This window comes from Mustela nigripes, chromosome 1 (assembly GCF_022355385.1).
Source record: "Mustela nigripes isolate SB6536 chromosome 1, MUSNIG.SB6536, whole genome shotgun sequence".
In the NCBI taxonomy this organism is placed as follows: Eukaryota; Metazoa; Chordata; class Mammalia; order Carnivora; family Mustelidae; genus Mustela; species Mustela nigripes.
In genome coordinates, this window is record NC_081557.1 from 49,968,246 (window position 1) to 49,994,616 (window position 26,371).

Genomic DNA, 26,371 nt, shown 5'->3' on the forward strand with positions numbered 1-26,371 from the left:
GGGCAGCCAATCCACGGGTTAGGTGGTATGGCCTAGTGCAAAAAGCTCTGCCCAACAACGTCATGGTGAATAACAAGCTAACTGTTCATCAGTGTAAAATTATTCTAGAACTGGCCTGTCAGCTAGTAGCTGAAAGAGAAAGGAAAAGTCACAAAGAGAAGCAGAGATCTGCAGCTAAGAGCGAGTCAGTTAAATTAATGGTAGAATCAAAGGTCCACCAATTTGAAGGGACCCACACTGTAGTATAACTGAATCAGCAGAGGAGATAAGCCCCAGGATAAAACCAACAGAAAATATGAAAGGCAAAAGGGTGAAACCAGAAATGATGTATGGCAAGATGAGAGAAAGACAAGAGCAGAGAACCTGAGCAGACCTACTTTTGTATCCATCTAAGAAATTTTTTTTTTGAAGATTTTATTTATTTATTTGACAGAGAGAGATCACAAGTAGGCATAGAGGCAGGCAGAGAGAGAGAGAGAGAGAGAGAGAGGAGGAAGCAGGCTCCCTGCTGAGCAGAGAGCCCGATGCGGGACTCGATCCCAGGACCCTGAGATCATGACCTGAGCCGAAGGCAGCGGCTTAACCCACTGAGCCACCCAGGCGCCCCATCTAAGAAATTTTAATTACATAAGGTACCCTGAGTACATTTCTGTTCTGTGAAATAAAAAGAGTGAAACATAGCGACCTAACCTACATTTAGGGAGATTCCAGAGAAAGCTGCTGGCAGAAAGTAACCTTAAATTCTGAAGGATAAACAGAAGTTAATTAGTACAGGGGTGCCTGGGTGGTTCAGTGGATTAAGCCTCTGCCTCCAGCTCAGGTCATGTTCCCAGGGTTCTGGGATTGAAACCTGGCATCGATCTGCCCAGCTGGGAGCCTGCTGCGCCCCCTTTCTCTGACTCTGCCTACTTGTGATCTCTGTCAAATAAATAAATAAAATTTTAGGAAAAAAAAAAGCAGTTAGCTAGTACAAAAACCTTTAATAGGAGTCATGAAGGTAGAGTAGGAAATGCAAGGCAGAAGGAAAAGTACATGTAAAGACATGGCGGTGGGGCATCTGGGTGGCTCAGTGGGTTAAAGCCTCTGCCTTCGGCTTGGGTCATGGTTCTGGGGTCCTGGGATCGAGCTCCACATTGGGCTCTCTGCTCGGCAGGGAGCCTGCTTCCTCCTCTCTCTCTGCCTACTTGAGATCTCTGTCTGTCAAATAAATAAATATAAAAAAAAAAAAATAAAGACCCGGCAGTAGGGAAAGAGAACGTTTATGAAACCTCAAGTAGCTGAACATAACTGCCACTATCTAGTGTGGAGGGAAGAATTCAGAAGGGAAGACAGTTCTTAAAGGGTTTTGCAGTCCACAGTAGACATCTGGATTCTATTCTGAAGGCTATGGGGAAATCACTGAAAAGTTTAAAGCAGGGGAGGAAAATATTCAGGTTAATGTTTTAGAAAGATCATCCTTACTGATACAAAAAGGAATGGATAGGGAAAGACCAGAAACAGACTAGACTGAAGGCCATTTGTAATAAGAAAGGGGGTGTGAATGAAAGCACTGGCAATTGAGTTTAGGTAAGAAGATTTATTCTGGAGATAATTAAGTTTGCAGCATCTATTGGATTTGGTGAATAATTATGTAATAAAGAGTTGAGGATACCTCTCAGGTTCTGCTTGGGTTTCTGAGTACATTACAATATAAATTAGGGCAGATAGGAGGAGGTGGAACAGATCTGGAAGAAATAATAAAATCAGATTTTGACATATCTGAATTCCTTTTTTATTGAGAAATTAAAATTAAAACCTTTATTGAATATCACTGATTTGGCAGGCGGCACATTAGGTCTAAGCCAAGTGTACAGTGCTTTTGACACATCTGGGGATGATGACCAGCAGTTAGAGAGATCAGAAACCTGATCAGAAAAGCTGGCCTACATGGAAATATGGATTTGGAAGTTATTTTCATAAAAATAATAGCTGAAGCTATGGGAATAGACGTAGTGGCTGTGGGAAAAGAGGACTAGTTTGAAAGAGTACCAAGGAACAATGAACAGGAGCAACAGTAATTAAAGGTAAGAGAAAGAAAGAAAGTAAGTGTTGGGGTCACCACTCTTTTCCTACTGGCCCATAGACTGAAAAAGAATACTTGTTGATTCAGGAAGAAAGTCAGAGTAGAGTTACAAAAATATCAAGAAAGGAAACAATTTAAGCAAAAGTATCAAATCCTACAGAGAAATCAAGCAAGATAAGTACTAAAATAAGCAGAGGAATAAAGGAGAGAAAAAATATATTAAAAAGTTGACTGAGTGAGAGTTTGGAGATACAGAAAAGAATGGGGAAAGTTTAATTCTAGAGGAAGCCGAGAGGAATACAATTCAGAACTTGGGCAAAGAAACAGTGGGAAACCATATAAGCTGAGACAGAACACAAGGAAATGAAGACACAAGTTTTAAAATGATGACAATGTCCTTTCCTTTTCCAGTCCCACAGTGGCAATGGATCTACATACATAGATCTACAGACAATTACAAAGGTCTCTCCCAGTCTGAACATTCTAGGTTTCTTTCATAATGGAATTATGATTTGGGAAACACACACGTCTCTGCCCCCATACATCCCTAATGGATATGGAATGTACAAAGTTACCTGTAAAAAGTTAAAGACTGGTTGTGTTGTGCCCCATGCGATGACAGATCTGGTGACTTCCTCTGTGCTGAAAAGTTTGCAATTTAAATAAACATTGCACGGTGGTTGTTTGTCAGACTCTCCAGTAATGAAATCTTTCCCATCTGGAACCATCAACAGCACATGCAATAGCAAAGCAGTCTCTTTTGTTGACCCATTTGTCTGATTTGCTAAATTGTGAGAGGCTGGCACATTCATGAAGGTTGAAGGATTTGATATGACAGGACTTGGTGACTTTGGTTTGGGGAGCACCAAATTTTGCACTTTCTTTGCAGCTTCTTTGTGAATTTGATTGAGGTTCTCTGGATTTTTGGTACAGGTAACATATTGACCAGGTTCTGAAAGTGTCTTATTTGGACTTGTAAGAGCACAAGGTGGGTTATGTTGGGTGCTGCTACTTAATTTAGTATTCACACCAGTGAAATCCTTGTTATCTATAACAAGCTCTATAGTTACCTATAAAACACAAAAGGAAGAGAGTTAGCAAGTATGTCTTCTGAAATCAGAATCAGCATTTTGGAGCCAGAGGCAAATTGGATTGTTAGAAAATAATTAACTCATTCTCAAATACCATAATAGTAAGAACACTAATAGACTGTATATACATTACCTTATTAGGATTAAGAGAAGCTAGCCAGATGATTTATCAATAATACAAGATGAACGTGGAACATCATCTTGTGCTGGAAAATAAGGAAGTGCTCAGAAAAGGATGCAGGCATATTGAAAGGAGAAAGGATACAGAATTCAATCAAAGGAGCTCACATTGGCCAAATCTGGGACAATCTGAGCATCAAAATGAATAATAATAGTAATGGATTAGAACCTATTGAATAATGTAAAAGTCCATGAGTCTATCCCAATAAAAATAAATATGGGAGAAAGGACAACTCTTCTGTATAGTAGAACGCAACTAGTAAAAACATAAGGGAGGAGTTAGAAAATCATCACCTTACAATCATTATAGTGGTAAGTGATACAGATAAACCTCAATGGAGGACAGTCTACAAAATAACAGGCTTTATTTTTAAAAAATATCAAAGTACTCAAAGACAAAGAACGGTTGCAAAACTGTTACAGACTAACTAAAGGAGATTAGAGGGTGCCTGGATGGCTCAGTGGGTTAAGCCTCTGCCTTTGGCTCCGCTTGGGTCATGATCTCAGGGTTCTGGAATAGAGTCCTGCATTGAGCGCTCTGCTCAGCAGGGAGCCTGCTTTCCCCCCTCCTCTGCCTGCTTGTGATCTCTCTCTGTGTGTCAAATAAATAAATAAAATCTTTTTTTTTTTTTTTAAAGATTTTATTTATTTATTTGACAGAGAGAGATCACAAGTAGGCAGAGAGGCAGGCAGAGAGAGAGAGGAGGAAGCAGGCTCCCTGCTGAGCAGAGAGCCCGATGTGGGGCTCGATCCCAGGACCCTGGGATCATGACCTGAGCTGAAGGCAGAGGCTTTAACCCACTGAGCCACCCAGGCACCCCAAAATCTTTAAAAAAAAATAAAGGAGATTAGAGAGAGATGACAAATGTGATAGGTAATCCTGGACTGGAAAAAAAATTCTATAAATGGATGTATTGGCACAACTGGTGAAATCTGCATATGGACTGTGGACATTATCAAGGTTAAGTTGATTTTTATAACTGTACAGTGTTGTGTCTGATCATGTCCTTGTTCTTAGGAAATACAAGAATTTGGGGGGAAAGATGCAAGATGTCTATAACATATTCTCAAATAGTTCAGAACAAAATTGTGTGTGGGTGTGTGGGGGGGGGATGCAGAGGGAGACAAAGGAAAAAAGACAAGTGAGAAAGGGAGAGACAGGAGGTAGATGATTATAAAGCAAATGTGACAAATGTTAGTAATTGGTGAGTCTCCGTAAAGGGTATGTGAGTTCTTTGTACTATTTTTGCAATTTTTCTCTAAGTTTAAAGTCATTAGGAATAAAAGGGGACTTGCTGTTCCCTTTATTTAAAACCCACAGCAAACTTCTTTCTTGCTATTAATTATGGACAGCAATCTATCTAGAACAGTATTTCCCACAATATAGCCAGGACAAAAACAATTTCTAGTCCATCAGTTCCATTAATTCTTCTTTTCTGATTTTTAAACTTGCAGTCCAGAACTGAACTAGGCAAACAAAAAATAAAACTTTTGATTATGGAAGAGAAATGTAGTGTTAATTTTTCATAATGACAATCACACCAGTCTTTAAAACTAAATGTTATTTATTACTGAGAAGACCAAAAAGTAGGCAGAGAGGGCTTCCAAGAGGAGGCAGTAGGGTGAAAATCAAGATCAAAACCATGGAGGTAAAAACCAGCATGATACCTTATTGATTCTAGGGAAGCTGTAAGTGATAGGCTAGGACCTTATGGGGAGCCCTGTATTTTTATCTTTTGGATAATGAAGAGCCATGGAAATGTCATAGGTATGGCTGTGATTATTATTTTTTTTCTTTCTTTAATATTTTATTTATTCATTGGACAGACAGAGATTACAAGTAGGAAGAGAAGCAGGCAGAGAGAGGAGGAAGCAGGCTCCCTGCTGAGCAGAGAGCCCGACGTGGGGCTCAATCCTAGGACCCTGGGATCATGACCCGAGCCGAAGGCAGAGGCTTTAACCCACTGAGCCACCCAGGTGCCCCTGGCTGTGATTATTTTAAAAGCTCACAAGAACAATAAGACAATGCTATATTGAAGCCACACATTCAAATTGTGCCATCTAAGAAATCCTGTAGCTTTTGAATACAAGGAAAGAACCCTCTCTCCAAAGAATTATACATCAGAATTCATTCCACCAGACCATAAACTCAGTCACTTTTTTCCTTGTTTATATCCAATTACTCTACTCCAAGCCATCAGTTATCTCTTTTCTGGACTAATGTAAGTTTCTATTTTTCTTCTTGTCCCCTACAATGTATTTTCCACAGTTACCTTTTAAAAATGTAAATCAGGGTGCCTAGGTGATGCAGCTGGTTAAACATCTGACTCAGTGTTTTGGTTTATATTGTGATCTCAGGGTTGTGGGACTGAGCCCCACATTGAGCTCCATGCTCAGCGTGAAGTCTGCTTCAGATTCCCTCTCCCTCTGCCCCTCCTGCTTGTGCTTGCTCTCTCAAAAAAAAAAAAGGTAATTCAAATGTCACTGTCCCACTTCGATGTCCTTTCTTGGCTCTTATGATAAAATCTAAACCATTTACATAGATCTACAAAGCTCTGAATGATATGGCTTCCACATGCCAGTCCAATCTTATTTTTTACCATTCTCCCTCCTGGCTCCCTATCCTATGGCAACGACACTGCTTTAGGGCCTCTGCATGTGTTATTCCCCTTCTTTGGTATGATTTTCCCTCTACTTTTTACTTGGTGCCTCTTCCTCTCCTTCAAATCTTACCTAAAATGTCACTTCTTTAGACCTTCTCTGACCAAAAGCCCCCTACTTTCTCCCACATATTCACTTTCACATTTTACTGTTTATTTCCTTCACAGCAACTCTGCTGCCCTATTTTAACAGAAGTTGCAAGAGGAGAGACTCTGATTTTTCTCATTCAGTGCCAGCCAGTAAGATATGCTTCATAATACTTGACTACCTGAATGTGTATCTATGTACCTTAAGGGGGCCCAGTGGAGTCTGACCATTCTCTTGTTGCACTGGAAGCTGGTTACTGAAAGAAAGCAACTCAGACTGAATGACAGTTCGTAAAGGCAGTGATGCAGATCCAATGACTTCTGGCTGAGAGAAGAAAAAAAGAAAAACTTTAGGTTAAATTAAAGACAAGCCACAGGGTATTTTAACTGAAGTGATAACATAGTACAGCTTAGAAAGGAGCCCAGACTTTATGAAGTAAATAGCTTAACTATTTGATTGAGGCATCTTTAAGTGGCAACCTACATTCTGCCATACTTTTGTCCCCATTCTGGGGGTCACTACTTCTCTCTAGAAGATTATAGAGGGTTTCATGAGTTACCAAGAGGTTGGAAGAAAATCTTTTTTCTATTTTAAGAGTTAGTTCTTTACAAAAAGGGTTCAACTTCAAAACGTGTGAAATTGGGAATATAAACTGGCAACATACTTCTGAACAGCAAATTTGGCATTAAATATTAGAAGCTTTAAATATTCACTCTTAAGCCCAGTAGTTCCACTTCTGGGAATTTATACTACAGAAGTAACAAATACATAAAAAGCTTATAGACAAATATGTATACTTCAAAAATTAACAATTAGAAATAACAAGAGGTCCAATAATCAGGAATTAAGTTAATTACAGCAAATTGTTATAATGCAATAATATACAGTCAATAGCGTTTACAAAAAATCTGAAATAATATGAACAGTATGAACAGTATTTACCATGTTTGGTAAAAAGAGGGTGTTAAGTAATATACAGCAAATCTTCAAATATTTATAAACATAATGTTAAATTTTTTAAAAAGCAGGATAAAAAAACTGTAAATAAAATTATCCCAATACTGTCAAAGATTTGCCAATGTATTGTAACCATTTGAAAAAAAACAGAAGTGAAACAAAAATATTAACAGTTATTTCTTGGTGATGGGATTATAGATAGTTTTTGCTTTTCAGAAATATTTTCTCAAGTTCTCTGCCAAAAACACGTACAACTCTTTTATTAGAAAGAAGCCATTAGCTAGGTGATTCAATGTAAATATACTGAAATATTTGCAGAGGCAGTCTTGAGGTTGTAGAATTATGTGTTTTTCCACCTCTTCTTATTTTAGTATATTCTTCAAAAAGAACTTGTATTAATTATATCCTCTGAAAAGACAAAAAAAAAAAAACAAACCCTCAAGATACATTCCTCATGCTATCCATACCAAGAGGAGATCAAAGATTAGAAAGATTTCAGTAGTTTTACTAAAATAAGTTAAAAACTACTCAGGACATAGTTTATCGATTTATGCTGTACCAATTGCAAGTGAATTTTATAAACTTGGAATAAGTTTATAAGATGATCAAAACTGCTATCCACATTGTATTATCTTGGACCTCTATATATTCTACCTGAAAATAAGAAATAGAGTCTCAAATTAAGGCTTATAACCTGTATCAGTTCAAATAGTCCCCTCTCTGTTGCAGGGAATACAGTGAAGAGGTTAAGAACTTAGGGTCTAAAGTCAGAACACGAGGTAGAGTCCTGCCTGGCTTTATCTTTTATTAGCTTGAGTGATCTTAAACGAGTTACTGAACTTCACCAAATCTCAGTTTCTTTGTCTATAAAATAAAGATAATAATGTACCTAATTCACAGAGTTGTAATGATTAAATTTGCTAGTGTGTTTGTGTAGGGTCTTTAGTATATCTTGCTTATAACAAATAGCAAACAGAGATTAGAAACAATAATAAGCAGTGGTTGAGCCTGGAGAAATTCCTAGTTTAGGTAGGAATATAATTTTAAGTATATTCTAATTCCCTAGTGTATTGATAAGGCGAAGGTCAAAATCACTTAAGTACCTTTTTCTGTGGGGTTTTCTTTGTGTAAATTTGGAAAGTGAGGTTGGAATTCCACCAGTGTTCTATCATTGGGCCACCAAAATGTACCGGAAACACAAATCGCTGCTGGAAATTCACCACTGTAAGGAGAACCAAACACATAAGCACATGTCAGTCCACCCAACTACAGCCATCATCAATCCGAGCTTTGACACAACCTGCTTCTCTTTTAATCTAACTAAAATCTCTTTCAGAAGTCTAGTCAGGCACCTGGGTGGGTTAGTCAGTTAAGGGTCTGACTTCTACTCAGGTCATGATCTCAGGGGTCCTGGTTTTGAGCCCTGCAGTCAGTTGGGGTCTGTGCTCATCAGGGAGTCTGCTTGTCCCTCTCCCTCTGCTCTTCCCCCTGCTTATACATTCTCTCTCTCATATAAATAAATAAAATCTTAAAAATTAAAAAAAGAAATCTAGTCAGCATAATTTCACAAAAGTGTTAGGGTTGTAGGGATTGAAGGAGCAGAGACAAAGAGAAAACCCTGCATATAGTACAGAGAAGATAAGCAGTGCTCTGTTGCTCTAGTTTTGCTATGAGAAATGAATGTCAAACATATGCGCTCAGGGGGTGCCTAGGTGGCTCAGTGGGTTAAAGCCTCTGCCTTCAGCTCAGATCATGATCTCAGGGTCCTGGGATCCAGCCCCGGACCAGGCTCTCTGCTCAGCAGGGAGCCTGCTTCCTCCTCTCTCTGCGGCCTCTTTGCCTACTTGTGATCTCTGTCAAATAAATAAATAAACTCTTTATAAAAAAAGAGAGAGAGAAAAAAGGAAATATATGTCCATACAAATACTTGTACAAGAATGTTTATAACAGATTTATTGGTAATAGTTAAAAATTATAAACAACCCAAGTGCTCATCAACAGATGAATGAATAAACAAATTTTGCTATATCTACAGAATGGAACAACGGTCAGAATGGCTGAAATTAACAACACAGGAAAAAAAAAGATGTTGGCAAGGATATGGAGAAAGGGGAACCCTCTTACACTGTGGGAATGCAAATTGGTGCAACCACTCTTTTTTTTTTTTTAATGTTTTTTTAAAAAAAAATATTTTATTTTACAAGTAGGCAGAGAGACAGGCAGAGAGCGCGCACGCGCGCGCGCGAGAGAGAGAAGGAAGCAGGCTACCTGCTGAGCAGAGAGCCCGATGTGGGACTCGATCCCAGGACCCTGAGATCATGACCTGAGCTGAAGGCAGAGGCTTTAACCCACTGAGCCACCCAGGCGCCCAATCACTCTTGAAGACAGAAAAGAGGTTCCTCAAAAAGTTAAAAATAGAGCTACCCTAAGACCCAGCAATTGTGCTACAAGGTATTTACCTAATGGATACAAATATAGTGATTCCAAGGGGCACATGCACCCCAATGTTTATAGTAGCTATGTCCACAATAGCCAAACTATGGAAAGAGCCCAGATGTCCATCGATAGATGAATGGATAAAATAGAAGATGTAGTATGTGTGTACACACACACACACACACACACACACATGCTGGGATATTATTCAGCCATTAAAAAGTATGAAATCTTGCCATTTGCAATGACTTGGGTAGAACTAGAGGGTATTATGCTAAATGATATATGTCAGTCAGAGAAAGACAAATATCACATGATTTCACTCATATGTGGAATTTAAGAAACAAAACAGATGAACATATGGGAAGGAAAAATAAAAAAAAACAACTAAAAACACGGAAGGATACAAACTGTGAGAGACTTAACTCTAGGAAACAAACTGAGGGTTGCTGGAGGTGGGGTAACAGGGTGATGGGCATTAAGGAGGGCACTTGATGGAATGAGCACTGGGTGTTATATGCAACTGATGAATCACTAAATTCTACCTCTAAAAGTAATAATAAAGTATATGTTGGTTAAACTAAATTTAAATTATTAAAAATGTAAAGGAAGAGTAAATAAGTATTTTTAATGTTTGTACTGGATATACTCATATAAATGAGAAATGATGCATGTTCAAAATTTTTCTATTGAATCACCGTTTTTAACAATAAGACTGAAAACAACCTAAACAGTAATATATTAATAAGAGGTGTTTAAGTTATGGCATAGTCATACAAGGGAATATTATGTGGCCAGAAAGGACTGGGAAGACTGAGTTCTTTATGTCCTGGTATGAAAAAAATTACTAAGATACACTGTTAAAGACAACGTACAGAACAGGGCATAAGGTACACTAATACTTGGATTAAAATGAGAGGGTGAAAAGGATAAACATACTTGCTTAAATATGCATGAAATACCTTAGGAATAATAGAAAATTTACAACATTGCCTACAAAGATTTTGAACCAAGTGAATGGATTCTATCTAGTTAAAAAAACAAATAAAACAAAGCAAAATAAAAATTTAAAAATCCATCATTACCAGGCTGTACTGGAATGTTACTTGAATGTGTAGGAGAATTAGGACCATATCTTTTACTCTTTAAACTACCTCCCAGAGAAAAATAAATAAATAAATAAACTACCTCCCAGAGAAGGAATTCAATACTGATGAACTGTTCATGGATCAAACTGGATAACCAATGCAAAGAAACTCACAAAATCTGTTATAAAGTTATATAACTTTGGATAACAGGAACATAAATGTTTATTATATTAACCTTTTACTTTTTTGTATTAGAAACCCTTAAAATAGAAAAAAAAGACAGTATCAAAAGCACATGCAAAAAAAGAAAAAAATTGGGCAAGAGTAAAATTCAAAACATTTGTGCTATAAATGATAGTACTTAGAATCTGAAAGGACAGCCCACTAATGGGAGAAAATACTCAAAATCAAAGCTCTCGCAATAGTTTCATATCCAGAATATGTAACTCATAAGGGCCTTATGTAACTTATAAGGACCTTAGGATATATAAAGGATATATAAAGAATTCTTGTAATCCGGTAACAACTTAAAAATGGACAAAGAATTGCAACAGACATTTCTCTAAGATACACAAACAGACAATAAGCACCGGGAAACACACTCAACACCATTAGTTATTGGGAAATGCAAATCAAAACCACAGTGAGATACTACTTCATAACCCCTAAGATGGCTACAATAAAAAATAATGAAAGATAACGAGGGTTGGTGAGTATGTGGAGTATAGGAAACCTCCACACACTGCCGCTGAGAATGTAAAATAGTAGAGCAACTAATGAAAACTGTCTGGCAGTTCTTCAAAAAGTTAAAACATATAGTTGCCATATGACCCAGCAAGTCCACTCTTAGGTATACACTGAAGGGAAATGAAAACATTATATCCGCACAAAAACGTGTACACAAATACTCAGAAAAGCATTCTCCACAATAGCCAAAAAGCAGAAACAACCCAAATGCCCATCAGCTGAGGAATGGATAACCAAATGTGATAAAGTCATATGATGAAATATTATACAGCCACAATAAAGAAAAAAGTACTGAAACATATCATAACATAGATTAAATTTGAAAATATTATGGTAAGTCAAAGAATCCAGTTACAAAAATCACATACTGTATGATTCCATTTACATGAAATGTTCAGAATGAGTAAAATGATAGACAGAAATGGATTGGGGTTGTTTAGTGTGGGTGGGGGTGGAGACAGGAAAATGAAGAGTGAATGCTAATGAGTAAGAGATTTCTTTTGGGGGGATGAAAATGTTCTAAAATTAGATCATGATGGTTGTACAGATGGTTGCCCACTGAACTCTTCAATGGGTTCAACGAACACTCTAAATGGTTAAATTGTATAATATGTGAATTATATCTTTTTTTTTTTTTTTAAAGATTTTATTTATTTATTTGACAGAGAGAAATCACAAGTAGTCGGAGAGGCAGGCAGAGAGAGAGAGGGAAGCAGGCTCCCTGATGAGCAGAGAGCCCAATGCGGGACTTGATCCCAGGACCCTGAGATCATGACCTGAGCCGAAGGCAGCGGCTTAACCCACTGAGCCACCCAGGCGCCCTGTGAATTTTATCTTGATAAAGTTTTTTAAAAAAGGGAATAAAAGAAAAATGGTAAGAGTCCAGCAAATGTGCTCTAAGCATCAGGAGCTCTGCATTCTAGTCTCAGGTATGTTACTGACTTGCTGCCTTGCAACAGGATAGTCATAGGGCCTCTGGGGCAGTGTCCTCACTTATAAAATAAAAGAATGGTGGTAGATTCACTTCACAACTCTTTCTAGCTCTGTGATTTTATGGTACTATAAAAGTCAGATGAATATTTAGGGATTGAAAAATTCTTCCACAGTAAAAATGTCTAAGGAAGAGAAAACTAGTCTTTCTCTTACTTCCATCTTTAATTTTACTGGAGGCAAGTCGAACGACCTCGGTGATCAAAGCTGTCTTTCCCAATCCATTTTTAGAAAAGCCCACAGGAAAGTGATATTCCACAAAGAAGGTGCTAAAAATCAAAACCAAAAAAAGTGATTTAAACATAAACCAACTAACAAATGAACATATTTATTATTTGATCAATCCTACATATCTTTCAAGGTCCTATATTCAGCATCTCAGATCCTCAGAGGACCTATCTGGTCTCTTGAAAGCCTTCACCAATCCTATCAGGCAAGTTTTACCTTGTGCTCACATAGTTTACTTACTCTGTCTTTTACCTATCTATTATTGAGACATAACTGACATATAACATATTAGTTTCAGGCTATAACAATGATTTGATATTTGTAGAAGCTGGAAAATTATCACAGAATGTCTACAAATCTTCCAAAGTATTTTTTAATATAAAACACCTATTTTGCATCCTACAGCCTCTTAAATATGTCTGTATTGTGCTGACTGTAAAGTATATAACAACAGAGTCAGGGTCTCAATTTCCTTTTTTCTCACACTTACCTAGTATTGGTCTTGACACCTAGTGAGGAATTCATTTTTGAAAACATTTTTGTTGATGGATTCATATTAAAGTAACTTATAAATCATAAAATGTTATACAATTATTTATTTTATAATTTTATTTTTTATCATGTTATATATTTTTATATATTATATATATTATTTATTAATTACTATTACCATCACACACATTCCAGAAATATCAAATTTAGCTTTTCCATGTTAGAGACGTACCGCTTTTTTATTGCTGTTAGCTTAAGTGGTCTGCCAGAAAAGCTTTTCTTGCCAGGGGTCATCTGGGGACTATCTGGAGGAACGATCATTGTTTCGATGATGATTCTGACTGAATGTGTTCTACCCAAAAGGGCCAATCTATCCACACTTAGTGTCATCACTTGGGCATCTTCTGGAGTTTCTGATATCATCTGTTGTTCAACCAAATTTCTGAAAGGAGTTCACATAGACAGTAAAACAGACAGTCCAAAGTCCAGCATGAAAGAGGAAAAAGAGGAAAGAGGAAGGGCAGTCAAGTATCTAATTCACAAGTTATCAAGGACTAAGAGATGACTTTAATCAATAGAATTCCGGTCCTAACCCAGAGTGAAAGAAATTTCAAAAAATGCAAAACCATTCTTCTAATATAAAGACTTATCTCCACACAAGTATAGAAACGGATGTTACAGAATTAGGTTTTCTTTTTTCTTTTTCCAAGATTTTATTTATTTATTTGGCAGAGAGACAGCCAGAGAGGAAACACAAGCAGGGGGAGCAGCAGGTAGAGGGAGAAGCAGGCTCCCTGGGAGCCTAATGTGGGGCTCGATCCCAGGACCCTGGGATCATGACATGAGCCAAAGGCAGACATTTAAAGACAGCCACCCAGGAGCCCCCAGAATTAGCTTTTCTTATAAGGGCTACAGGCATTACACCTCAGTTAACATACTACTTCAATATAACTACTATCATCACTTCTGTGTATTCGTTTTCATTTGTTTTCTTTATTCATATTTTCTACAGTCTAGGATAGCACACATTCAACCTAGAATTCTGCTTTCTCAACCATTTTATTGTATCCATCTTTTCATATTATTACACTTTTAAGGATTCAATACTTAGTGAACTACTTAGTGAACTCACTTAACTAGGATGATAGTTCTGGGCAAATACAGATCATTTACTTTAGGAGATTTTTTTTTTTTTTTAAAGATTTTATTTATTTATTTGACAGCGAGAGAGAGATCATAAGTAGGCAAAGGCAGGCAGAGATGGGGGAGTGGAGAAGGCTCCCTGCTGAGCTGAGAGCCCAATGCAGGACTCGATCCCAGGACCCTGGGATCATGACCTGAGCCTAAGGCAGAGGCTCCAACCCACTGAGCCACCCAGGCCCCCTAGGAGATCTTGTAAAAATAATCTTCCTTTGCTTTTTCCTCAATCATAGCCTCACCTATTTTTCTTGCCCGCTGCCCTTTTCTTCAATTTAGGATCACTTGACTCCACAAGCTTAGGAGATTTGGCAAGAGCTTTAGACTGGTTCATTTTTTTAGAAGCGACAATATCATCTTCACTGAAGAAATCACTGATGCTGGTATCGGATTTCTATGGGGGGAAGAAACAAAAAGAGAGGCACTAAAAAAAAATTGTTTTAGGGAGAGTGGTAATGAAAACATTTCTCTAAAGGTAATCAAATTCTTCTCTGGGATTACTGATGCCAGGGAGATAATCCCACAATTCTCCTGGTATATAAAAATAACCTACAAATTCAGTTCAAAGAAAATAAATGAAAATAGACTCTTCTTTCAAATTTCAAATCATTACTTATTTACTATCTATTATGTATCTAGTACCAAAGCCAGATACCAAAGCCTGTATTTCTATCACAGTTTGAGGCAAAATGGAACAATGTCACCTAATTAAGAATTTTAGGAACCAAACACAGTTTCATAATGCTAAATTTCTAAGCTCTGGATGCTATTCAATATTAAGAACATCAAACCCTGGAAAAGGACATGTACATTTTAACTCCCTAATCTTTCACTGCATCATGGTCTATTGGTTCACTCCTCATCAGCCAATCTTTTCTAAGATTATTTTGGTCAAATGGCATGGGGGATTATACAGTGCCATTCATAAACTCATTCCTTTATTCATTAAGTACTCACTGAGTACACTCAATATTCATCAGGCTTTGTTGTACTGGTAATACAAAGATAATGCAGACATGGTCTTGTTCTTGAGAAAGTGTATCATAAAACACTGCCTGAATGTCCCAGGATCCTGTGGAAATCTGGGCAATAAATTCTGCTTGGAGAAGTGTACAATGGTTTCTTCAGAAAGGTAATCAGCTGATTTTTATAGAATAAAGAGTTTATCAGATGTATAAAAGCATTTCAATATTCGAAGTAGAAGAATCAGTATAAGCAAAAAATACAGAGATAAAAAAAAGAACTACAATGTTTGTGGAGTGATGAGACAATCAGTATGACTGGAGGGTAAAGGGCAAATGTGGAAGATAAGGTTAGGGAGGTAAGTCAAGATCAGATTCTAATGCATACCTAAGGCTTATGAGATGATGTCATTATTTATAAGTAATAAACACTCCTAAGCATTTATATCATGATGTATAAGAGAAAACATTATCATATTGGGCTAGATAGAGAATTAAATGAAATAATGAATTTGAAACATTTGGCACAGTACTCAAAAATAATAGATAAGAAGCAAGATGGTGGAGGAGTATGAGACTGAAATATCATTAGGTCCCAGGAGTTAAGCTAGATAGTTATCAAATCATTCTGAACACCTACAAACCCAACAGGAGATAGAGAAGAAGAGCAGCAATTCTAGGAACAGAAAATAAACTACTTTCTGGAAGGTAGGATGTGTGGAGAAGTGAATCTGAAGCCAGTGGGGAGGGGCTGGCTCCCCACAAGTGGTAGAGCAGCGGAGCACAAAATCAAGAGATTTTAGAAGTCTGCTCTGCTGAGGGACGCTGCACCTGTGGCTAAGCGTGGAGTGGAATCCTTGCTGAGACCATGTGGTCTCAGGTCCCACAAGGTCACAGAAAGACTGGGGTGTCTGAATGTGGCAGAGCTCCCAGGTATTGGAGACGGGAAGCCGGTTTCAGAGATGGAGCTGAAGAGTATGTTCTCAGCTCGCGGTTACCTTAAATCGTGATCTGAGGAAGAGTCGGGCCACTGCTCTTTGAGCAGGGACCCACAAGTGGCAGACCCAGAGAGACCTCCTGCTTCCTCCTCAGGGAGGAGCAGCACAGGAGCACACAGCAGGAGTCTGCTGGGTTTGGAAACTCCAAACAGGGCTGTGTGCCTGAGACAGAAATGCTTGGGTCACAAGCCAGGTGAGCATGGAGTATGGCCGGACACCAGGGAGACAGGAGGGATTCACTACTTTTCTCTGAGGGTACACTGAGGAGTGAGGCCCCCCGCTCTCGACTTGGACAGCTGGAGACTGGGTGGCTGCTATTTTTATTCCCGTTCTCCAAAGCTCTACAGAAAGCGTTCAGGGAACAAAAGCTACTAAGAGTGAACATGAGCAGATTACTTAGCCTGATCCCTGGCAAGGGTGGTGCAATTCCACCTCAGGCAAAGACATTTGAGAATCATTGTAACAGGCCCTTCCCTCAGAAGATCAGCAAGAACATGTAGCCAAGACCAAGTTAACTGATCAATGAGAACTGTGGAACTCCAGAGCTAGGGGAAAGCAACACATTAGAATTCATGGCTTTTTTCCTATGATCCTTTAGTCTTGCAAAGTTAAATTTTTTTTTTTAAAAGTTAAATTTTTTTAATTTAATTTTTTTCTTACTCTATTTTTTAACTTTTCCTCTTTTAACATTTTTAAACTATTTTATCTTATCAATACTTTAAAAAAATCTTTTAAAATTTTCATAGTTATAGTCATATTTTATCCCTTCATTGTATTTACCCTTATGTTCTGTATACATACTTTTTTTTCTTTAAAATTTTGGGATACAATTTCTTCTAATCAAAATATACCTTAAATCTAGCACATGGCTTTGTTTTAGTCTCCAGGCTGATCACATTCTCTCCTTTTTTTCTTTTTCCAACCAACTTATCTTATCAATTCCTTTTTAGAATCTTTTTATATTTTCATCTTTAGAGTCATATTCCATCTCTTCACCATATTTACCCTTATTTGTGTGTGTATGTGTGTATATATATATATATTTTTTTTTTCCTTTCCTTGAACTTTCAGAGGTAGTTTCTTCTAAGAGATCAGAATACACCCAAAATCAAATGGGTGGCTCTGTTCCATTCACCAGCCTAATATGTATGTATGTATGTATGTATGAATGTATGTATATATTTTCCCCCCTCCTTTTCCTCTCCCCCCATTTCGGGTCTCTTCTGATTTGGTTAGGGTATATTTTTCTGGAGTCTTTGAGACCCTTGCAGTATTTTGTTTCCACATTCATCTATTCTTATCTGGATAAAATGACAAGGCAGAAAAACTCACCACAAAAAAAAAATAACAAGAGGCAGTACTGACGACTAGGGACCTAATCAATACAGACATAATAATACATTAGAACTAGAGTTCAGAATGACGACTATCAAGGTGCTAGCTGGGCTTGAAAAAAGCATGGAAGATATTAGAGAATCCCTTTCTTTATTTCTTTCTTGAGAAATAAAAGAACTAAAGTCCAACCAAGTTGAAATAAAAAAAAGCTTTTAATAAGGTGCAATAAAAAATGGAGGCTGTTATTCCTAGGATAAATGAGGCAAAAGAGAGAATTAGTGATATAGAAGACCAAATGATGGAGAATAAAGAAGCTGAACAAAAGAGAGACAAACAACTACTGGACCATGAGGGGAGAATTCGAGAGACTAGTGACCCCATAAGATGAAGCAAAATTGGAATAACTTGGATCCAAGAAGAGGAAGAAAGACAGAGGGAGGCAGAAGGTATACTGGAGCAAATGAGAGAATCTCCCTAATATGGCAAAGGGAACAAGCTTCAAAATCCAGGAGGCACAGAAAGCCCCCTCAAAATCAACAAAAATAGGTCCACACACCCTCATCTAGTTGTAAAACTCACAAGTCTTAGTGACAAAGAAAATCTTGAAAGCGGCTTGGGACAAGAGGTCTGTAATATACAATGGTAGAAATATTAGATTGGCATCAGACTTATCCACAGAGACCTGGCAGGCCAGAAAGGACTGGCATGATATATTCAGAGCACTAAACGAGAAAAATATGCAGCCAAGAATACTATATCCAGCTAGGCTATCATTGAAAATAGAAGGAGAGGGGTGTCTGGGTGGCTCAGTAGGTTAAAGCCTCTGCCTTCAGCTCAGGTCATGATCCCAGGGTCCTGGGATCAAGCCCCACATTAGGCTCTCTGCTTACCAGGGAGCTTGCTTCCTCCCCTCTCTCTGCTTGCCTCTCTGCCTACTTGTGATCTGTCTGTCAAGTAAATGGATAAAATCTTAAAAAAAAAAAAAGAAAGAAAGAAAATAGAAGGAATGATAAAAAGCTCTCAGGACAAACAAACATTAAAAGAATTTGCAAACACCAGGGGCACCTGGGTGGCTCAGCAGGTTAAAGCCTCTACCTTGGCTCAGGTCATGAGCCCAGGGTCCTGGGATTGAGCCCCGCATCGGGCTCTCTGCTTAGCAGGGAGCCTGCTTCCTCCTCTCTCTCTCTGCCTACTTGTAACCTCTCTCTGTCAAATAAATAAATAAAATCTTAAAAAAAAAAAAAAAAGAATTTGCAAACACCAGACCAGCCCTACAGGACATACTGAAAGGGGTCCTCTAAGCAAAGAGAGACCTTAAAAGTAATAGACCCGAAAGGAACAGAGACAATATACAGTAACAGTCACCTTACAGGCAATACAATGGCACTAAATTTATGTCTTTCAATAGTTATCCTGAATGTAGAGGCTAAATGCCCTAATCAAAGTCACAGGGTATCAGAACGGATAAAAAAACAAGACCCATCGATATGCTGTCTACAAGAAACTCATTTTAGACCCAAAGACACCTCCAGATTTAAAGTGAGGGGGTGGAAAACAATTTACCATGCTAATGGACATCAAAAGAAAGTTGGGGTGGCAATCCTTATATCAGACAAATTAGATTTTAAGCCAAAGACTATAATAAGAGATGAGGAAGGACGTTATATCATACTTAAATGGTCTGTCCAATAAGAAGTTCTAACAATTTTAAGTATCTATGCCCCTAACATGGGAGCAGCCAATTATATAAGGCAATTAGTAACAAAAGCAAAGAATTTCATCAACAATAATACAATAATAGTAGGGGACTTTAACAACCCCCTCACTGAAATGGACAGATCATCTAAGAAAATACCAACAAGGAAATAAACGCTTTAAATGACACACCGGACCAGATGGACATTACAGATATATTCAGAGTATTCCATCCCAAAGCAACAGAATACACATTCTTCTCTAGTGCACATGGAACATTCTCTAGAACAGATCACATCCTGGGTCACAAATCAGGTCTCAACCAGTACCAAAAGATTGGGATCATTCCCTGCATATTTTCAGACCACAATACTCTGAAAGTAGAATTCAATCACAAGAGGAAAGTTGGAAAGAACTCAAATATATGGAGGCTAAAGAGCATTCTACTAAAGAATGAATGGGTCAACCAGGAAATTAAAGAAAAATTTAAGAAATTCATGGGAACAAATGAAAATGAAAACACAACTGTTCAGAATCTTTGGGACACAGCAAAGGAGGTCCTGAGAGGAAAGTATAGTAATACAAGCCTTTGTCAAGAAACAATGTCTCAAGTATACAACCTAAACCTACACCTAAAGGAGCTGGAGAAAGAACAACAAAGAAAGCCTAAACCCACAGGAGAAGAGAAATAATAAAGATGAGAGCAGAAATCAATGAAATAGAAACCAAAAGAACAGTAGAACAAATCAATGAAACTGGGAGCTGGTTCTTTGAAAGAATTAATAAGATTCATAAACCCCTGGCCAGACTTATCAAAAAGAAAAGAGAAAGGACCCAAATTATAAAATCATGAATGAAAGAGAAGAGATCACAACCAACACCAAAGAAATACAAACAATTTTAAGAACATATTATGAGCAACTATATGCCAGCAAATTGGACAATCTGGAAGAAATGGATGCACTCCTAGAGACATATAAACTACCAAAACTGAACCAGGAAGAAATAGAAAACCTGACCAGACCCATAACCAGTAAGAAATTGAAGCAGTCATCAAAAATCTCCCAACAAACGGGCCCAGGACCAGATGGCTTCTGGACATTACAGATATACTGGGGAATATATCTGTATATATATGTTTGGAATTCTACCAAACATTTAAAGAAGAATTAATACCTATTCTCCTGAAACTGTTCCAAAAAATAGAAATGGATAGAAAACTTCCAAACTCATTTTATGAGGCAGCATTACCTTGATCCCCAAACCAGACAAAGACCCCATCAAAAAGGTGACTTACCACTATCCTTGAACACGGATGCAAAAATTCTCACCAAAAAACCAGCCAGTAGGATCCAACAGTATATTAAAAGGATGATTTACCATGACCACATGGGATTTATTCCTGGGATGCAAGGCTGGTTCAACATCCAGATATCAATCAATGTGATATAATACATTAATAAAAGAAAGAACAAGAACTATATGATACTCTCAATAGATGCTGAAAAAGCATTTGACAAAGTACAGCATTCATTCTTCATCAAAACTCTTCACAGTGTAGGGATAGAGGGTACATACCTCAGTATCATCAAAGCCATCTATGAAAAATTCACCATTCTCAATGGGGAAAAATTGAGAGCTTTTCCCCTAAGGTCAGGAACATGGCAGGGATGTACATTATCACCACTGCTATTCAACATAGTACTAGAAGTCCACGCCTCGGCAATCAGACAATGAAAAGAAATAAAAGCCATTCAAATTAGCAAAGAAGTCGTCTCTCAGTTTTGCAGATGATATGATACTTTATGTGGGTTTTATGTGGAAAACCCAAAAGACTCCACTCCAAAACTCCCCTCACACAGGAATTCAGTGAAGTGCCAGGATATAAAATAAACGCACAGAAATCAGTTGCATTTCTATACACCAACAGCAAGACAGAAGAAAGAGAAATTAAGGAGTCGATCCCATTTACAATTGCACCCAAAACCATAAGGTACCTAGGAATAAACCTAACAAAAGAGGCAAACAATCTGTACTCAGAAACTATAAAGTACTCATGAACAAAACTGAGGAAGACATGAAGAAATGGAAAAACGTTCCATGCTCATAGATTGGAAGAACAAATATTGTGAAAATGTCTATGCTACCTAAAGCAATCTATACATTTAATGCAATCCCTATCAAAATACTATCAATTTTTTCCAAAGAAATGGAACAAATTATCCTAAAATTCATAGGAAACCAGAAAAGACCCCAAATAGCCAGAGGAATGTTGAAAAAGAAAGCCAAAGTTGGTGGCATCACAATTCCAGATTTTAAGCTCTATTACAAAGCTGTAATCAAGACAGTATGGTACTGACAGAAAAAAGGACACAGATCAATGGAACAGAATAGAATTTGTTGTCTCTTCAACAAATGGTATTGGGAAGATTGGATAGTCACATGCAGAAGAATGAAACTGGACCATTTCCTTATACCACACACAAAAATAGACTAAAAATGGATGAAAGACCTCCATGTGAGACAGGAATCCATCAAAATCCTTAAGGAGAATACAGGCAGTAACCTCTTTGATCTCAGCTGCAGCAACTTCTTCTTAGAAAAATCACCAAAGGCAAGGGAAGCAAGGGCAAAAATGAACTACTGGGACTTCATCAAGATCAAAAGCTTTTGCACAACAAAAAGGAAAGTCAACAAAACCAAAAGACAACTGACAGAATGGGAGAAGATATTTGCTAGTAACATATCGATAAATGGCTAGTATCCAAAATCTGTAAAAAAATTTATCAAACTCGGGGGGTGGGGTTATGGACATTGGTGAGTGCTGTGAAGTGTGTAAACCTGGCGATTCACAGACCTGTACCCTTGGGGATAAAAATATATGTTTATAAAAAATAAAAATTAAAAAAAATGCTAAAAAATTATAAAAAAGCAAAAAAAATTTATCAAACTCAACACCTAAAGAACAAATAATCCCATCATGAAATGGGCAAAGACATGAACAGATATTTCTGCAAAGAAGACATCAAGATGGCTAAGAGACACATGAAAAAGTGCTCTACATCACTCAGCATCAGGGAAATACAAGTCAAAACCACAATGAGATACCACCTCACACCAGTCAGAATGGTAAAATTAACAGTCAGGAAACAACAGATATTGGAGAGGATGCTGAGAAGGGGGAGCTCTCCTACACTGTTGGTGGGAATGCAAACTGGTGCAGCCACTCTGGAAAACAACATGGAGGTTCCTCAAAAAGTTGAAAATAGAGCTACCCTATGACCCAGCAATCACACTACTGGGTATCTACCCTAAAGATACAAATGTAGTGATCTGGGGCACCTGGGTGGCTCAGTGGGTTAAGCCTCTGTCTTCGGCTCAGGTCATGGTCCCAGGGTTTTGGGATCGAGCCCTGCACGGGGCTCTCTGCTCAGCGGGGAGCCTGCTTCTCCCTCTCTCTCTGCCTACTTGTGATCTCTCTCTATGGCAAATAAATAAATAAAAAATCTAAAAAAAAAAAAAGTAGTGATCTGAAGGGCACAAGCACCTGAATGTTTATAGCAGCAAGGTGCACAATAGCCAAACTACGGAAAGAACCTAGACGTCGATCAACAGATGAAAGGATAAAGAAGATGCGGTATATATGTACTATGGAATACTATGCAGCCATCAAAAGAAATTAAATCTTGCCATTTGCAATGATGTGGATAGAACTAGAAGGTGTTACATTGAGCAAAATAAGTCTATCAGAGAAAGACAATTATATGATCTCTCTGATATGAAGAATTTGAGGGAGGGTGGGGAGTTGTCGGGAGAGGGAAGGGAAATATGAAACAAGATGGGATCGGGAGGGAGACAAGCCATAAGAGACTCTTAATGTCACAAGACAAACTGATTGTTTGCTGGGGTTGCTGGGGGCTGGTGGTGGGTAGGGAAAGGGTGGCTGGGTTGTAGACATTGGGGAGAGTATGGTGAGTGTTGTGAAATGTGTAAGCCTGATGATCCACAAACCTGTACCCCCGGGGCAAATAATATATGTTAATAAAAACAAAAACAAAAAAAATAAAAATAAAAAATACAAATAAAATAATGTGTAATAAATTTAAATTCTCTCTTTATCCCACAAGTAACAGAGTATCAGTGATGATTTTTTTTTTAAAGATTTTATTTATTTATTTGACAGAGAGATTACAAGTAGGCAGAGAGGCAGGCAGAGAGAGAGAGATAGGAGAAAGCAGGCTCCCTGCTGAGCAGAGCACCCGACGCAGGGCTCGAACCTAGGACTCTGGGATCATGACCTGAGCCCAAGGCAGAGGCCTTAACTCACTGAGCCACCCAGGTGCCCCTCAGTGATGATTTTTAAAACAGAAAGTCATGAAATGCTAATAATTCATAATATCTTTTAAATTCATCTCTTCGTTTCCAACCGCATTGCTGTCACTCTCATACATACCTCAAATAACCCAGTAGCTTCCTATCTCCTTCCAGGTATTCTCCCCTAAATTAGCTTCCTAAATCATTGCTAGATTAACGTTCCTTAACCACCAGTTTGATCATGTCATTTCTCCTCACCTGATATTCAAAGGCTTTCTGCAATATGCCAGGCTGCCTTACTGATGATGACTTTCGCACATATCTTCTCGTCAGTTCAAATTAGATCCCTTGCTTCTCTAGACGGGTCATTCTTTCTTTTACCATTTCATATCCTCTATCTCTCTAAATGCTTTTTTTTTTTTTTTTAAAGTAAGCTCTATATATACTTAATGTGAGGCTAGAACTCACAACCTTGAGATCAAGAGTCCCATGCTGTACCAACTGAGCCAGCCAGCCACCTCTAAAATTCTTAACCTTACTAGGCCTGTCTCCTCATCTATAAAATGACATGTACTCTTGATTTCAGGAAACAAACTGAGGGTTGCTAGAGGTTGGGGGGAGGGATAGGGTGACTGGGTTATGGACACTGTGGAGGATATATATACTACGGTGAGTGCTGTGAATTGTGTAAGACTGATGATTCACAGACCTGTACCCCTGAAACAAATAGTATATTACATATTAATTTTTTAAAAAATTTTAAAAGGAAAAGAACAATGACATATATAAAATATCTGACAAGTCTTGTTCTCTAATTTCCAAAGCTGTAGATTCAATGACTTACAGGTGCCGTGTAAAATAAGCTCTCCAGGAGACTCTGGTCATACTGAGGATCATTCAGCTCACTGCTACAATCCACATCACTCCCAGGAGATAGGGAATCTGGAGGAGAGCCAAGCCCATTCCAGTACTGACCTTGGGATAATTCAGCACTGTAGAGGTAAGAAAAACAAAGCAAAAGAACATTAAAAGAAGTTTCAGTTGCACTACAGTTTTCTAATTGAAAACCTTCTAAAGTTCTAAACATTAAAGAAGATATGTTAAGCAAAAGACTCACATTAGGGAGAAGACTATCTGATAAATATTTTCACATTATATTCTCCTTCCTCTGGGATGCCAACAGCTAGTATTCAAAAATAAACTACTAACCCTGATTATGATCTCATTCATTTATTTAACAAACATTTTTCTTTTCTGGGCAGCTATTATGTGCCAGGCATGGTGTTAGGTCTTGAGTGATACAGAGATGGTTAAACTAACTTGCTCTACTCTTACACTGCTTATGGTCTAGCAGGGAGGAAAAGAAGGTAAAGAATTATCTATAATTCAATGAGTTAAAAGCTCATGCTGTTTTTGTGAAGAATTCATAAATATGCCTTCTTCCATTAAGCAAAAATATGTTATTTAGGGTTAATTATGGCAAGATTAATTCCATGTGTGATATAGAAATAAGAAAAACAGATACCCCACTTACAAAAAGTTTGTGAATTTTTTAAAAAATTATTTTTATTAACATATAATGGACTATTTGCCCCAGGGGAACAAGTCTATGAATCATCGGTTTACACATTTCACAGCCCTCACCATAGCACATACCCTCCCCAATGTCCATCACCCAGCCACTCCATCCCTATTCCCCCAACCCCCAGCAACCCTGTTTGTTTTTTGAGATTAAGAGTCCCCAAAAGTTTGTAAATTGATAAGGAAAGTAAGCATACAAATACATGTATACTTCATTTTTGTCCTCCTAAAATAACTGGTACTGAATAGATACCTGTAAAGGACTTACTGAAGCCTTAATGAACATGTTATTAAAAATAAAAGCAAAATTTATTAAATGTACCAGACACTGTGCTAAGTATTTGTTATTAATTCTTTCAGCTTTGCTTCCCTTTCATGCTAGTTGCTATACTTTTTCCCCTTCTTTTTTTTAAGTTTATTTAAGCAGTCTCTATACCCAACGTGGGGCTCAAACTTAAGACCCTGGGTCAAGAGTCACATGCTCTTTTAACTGAGCCAGCCAGGTGCCCCATTTCTGTCTTTAATTTCTCAAGAGAATAGCATATAATTACTACCTTCAAATTAGATCATGTTCCTACATTTCTTGGAAGAAACAGATACTCAATAAATGTTCCTTTTCTCACTTTTTAAAATCTAAAGCAGGGTTTCTCAAATTTAGCACTACTTCAACGGTCGGTCAGATAATTCTTGGTCATTGGGAGCTATCCTGTACATTTTGTACCCCTCTAGACATTACAAAATGTGCCATGGGGCTGGGAGTAGGAGAAAACTGCCCCTCAGTTGACAACTACTGATCTACAGAAATCTCTCTCTCAAAGGTAAGAATAGTTCTCTAACTGCTACAACCCAACTAACAACTTCCCAAACACAGGGCATCTCTAGCTCCAGAGCACTGTTCCTTTTTGAAGCTTTACTTCTTGGCATTTTACATAACAATCACTTGCTATTTATAGTTACCCCTCACTTGGTTATGTCTTTTTTCCCTCCACTGCACACCTTTGAAGTTATCAAGATCACCACTGTTCAGTATTCAGTCCTCCCCATTTAATTTTTTTTTCAGTTAAGTTCTTTGAACTTATTCTACTGTCTATAACACATTAAAAGGCCATGCTGAGTTAAAATGGTGAGAGCAAGCATCTTTTGTTTCTTTCTTTTTTTTTTTTTAAAGATTTTATTTATTTATTTGACAGACAGAGATCACAAGTAGGCAGAGAGGCAGGCAGAGAGAGAGAGAGGAGGAAGCAGGCTCCCCGCCAAGCAGAGAGCCTGA

At 37.9% G+C, this 26,371-nt stretch overlaps 1 protein-coding gene across 6 annotated transcripts in view; it reads right to left on the bottom strand.

Moving 5' to 3' along the window:
- Positions 1-26,371, bottom strand: part of C2CD3 (C2 domain containing 3 centriole elongation regulator) — a 151,800-nt gene that overhangs the window by 86,613 nt on the left and 38,816 nt on the right. For all 6 annotated transcript variants that reach the window (XM_059410512.1, XM_059410520.1, XM_059410502.1 and 3 more), the window contains exons 8-14: positions 24,365-24,512; positions 14,459-14,610; positions 13,252-13,461; positions 12,456-12,568; positions 8,142-8,260; positions 6,283-6,405; positions 2,638-3,132 (exon numbers count right to left, since the gene is read on the bottom strand). In XM_059410512.1, the coding sequence (XP_059266495.1) occupies positions 2,638-3,132; positions 6,283-6,405; positions 8,142-8,260; positions 12,456-12,568; positions 13,252-13,461; positions 14,459-14,610; positions 24,365-24,512 (1,360 nt within the window). The remainder of the gene's footprint in view (positions 1-2,637; positions 3,133-6,282; positions 6,406-8,141; positions 8,261-12,455; positions 12,569-13,251; positions 13,462-14,458; positions 14,611-24,364; positions 24,513-26,371) is intronic.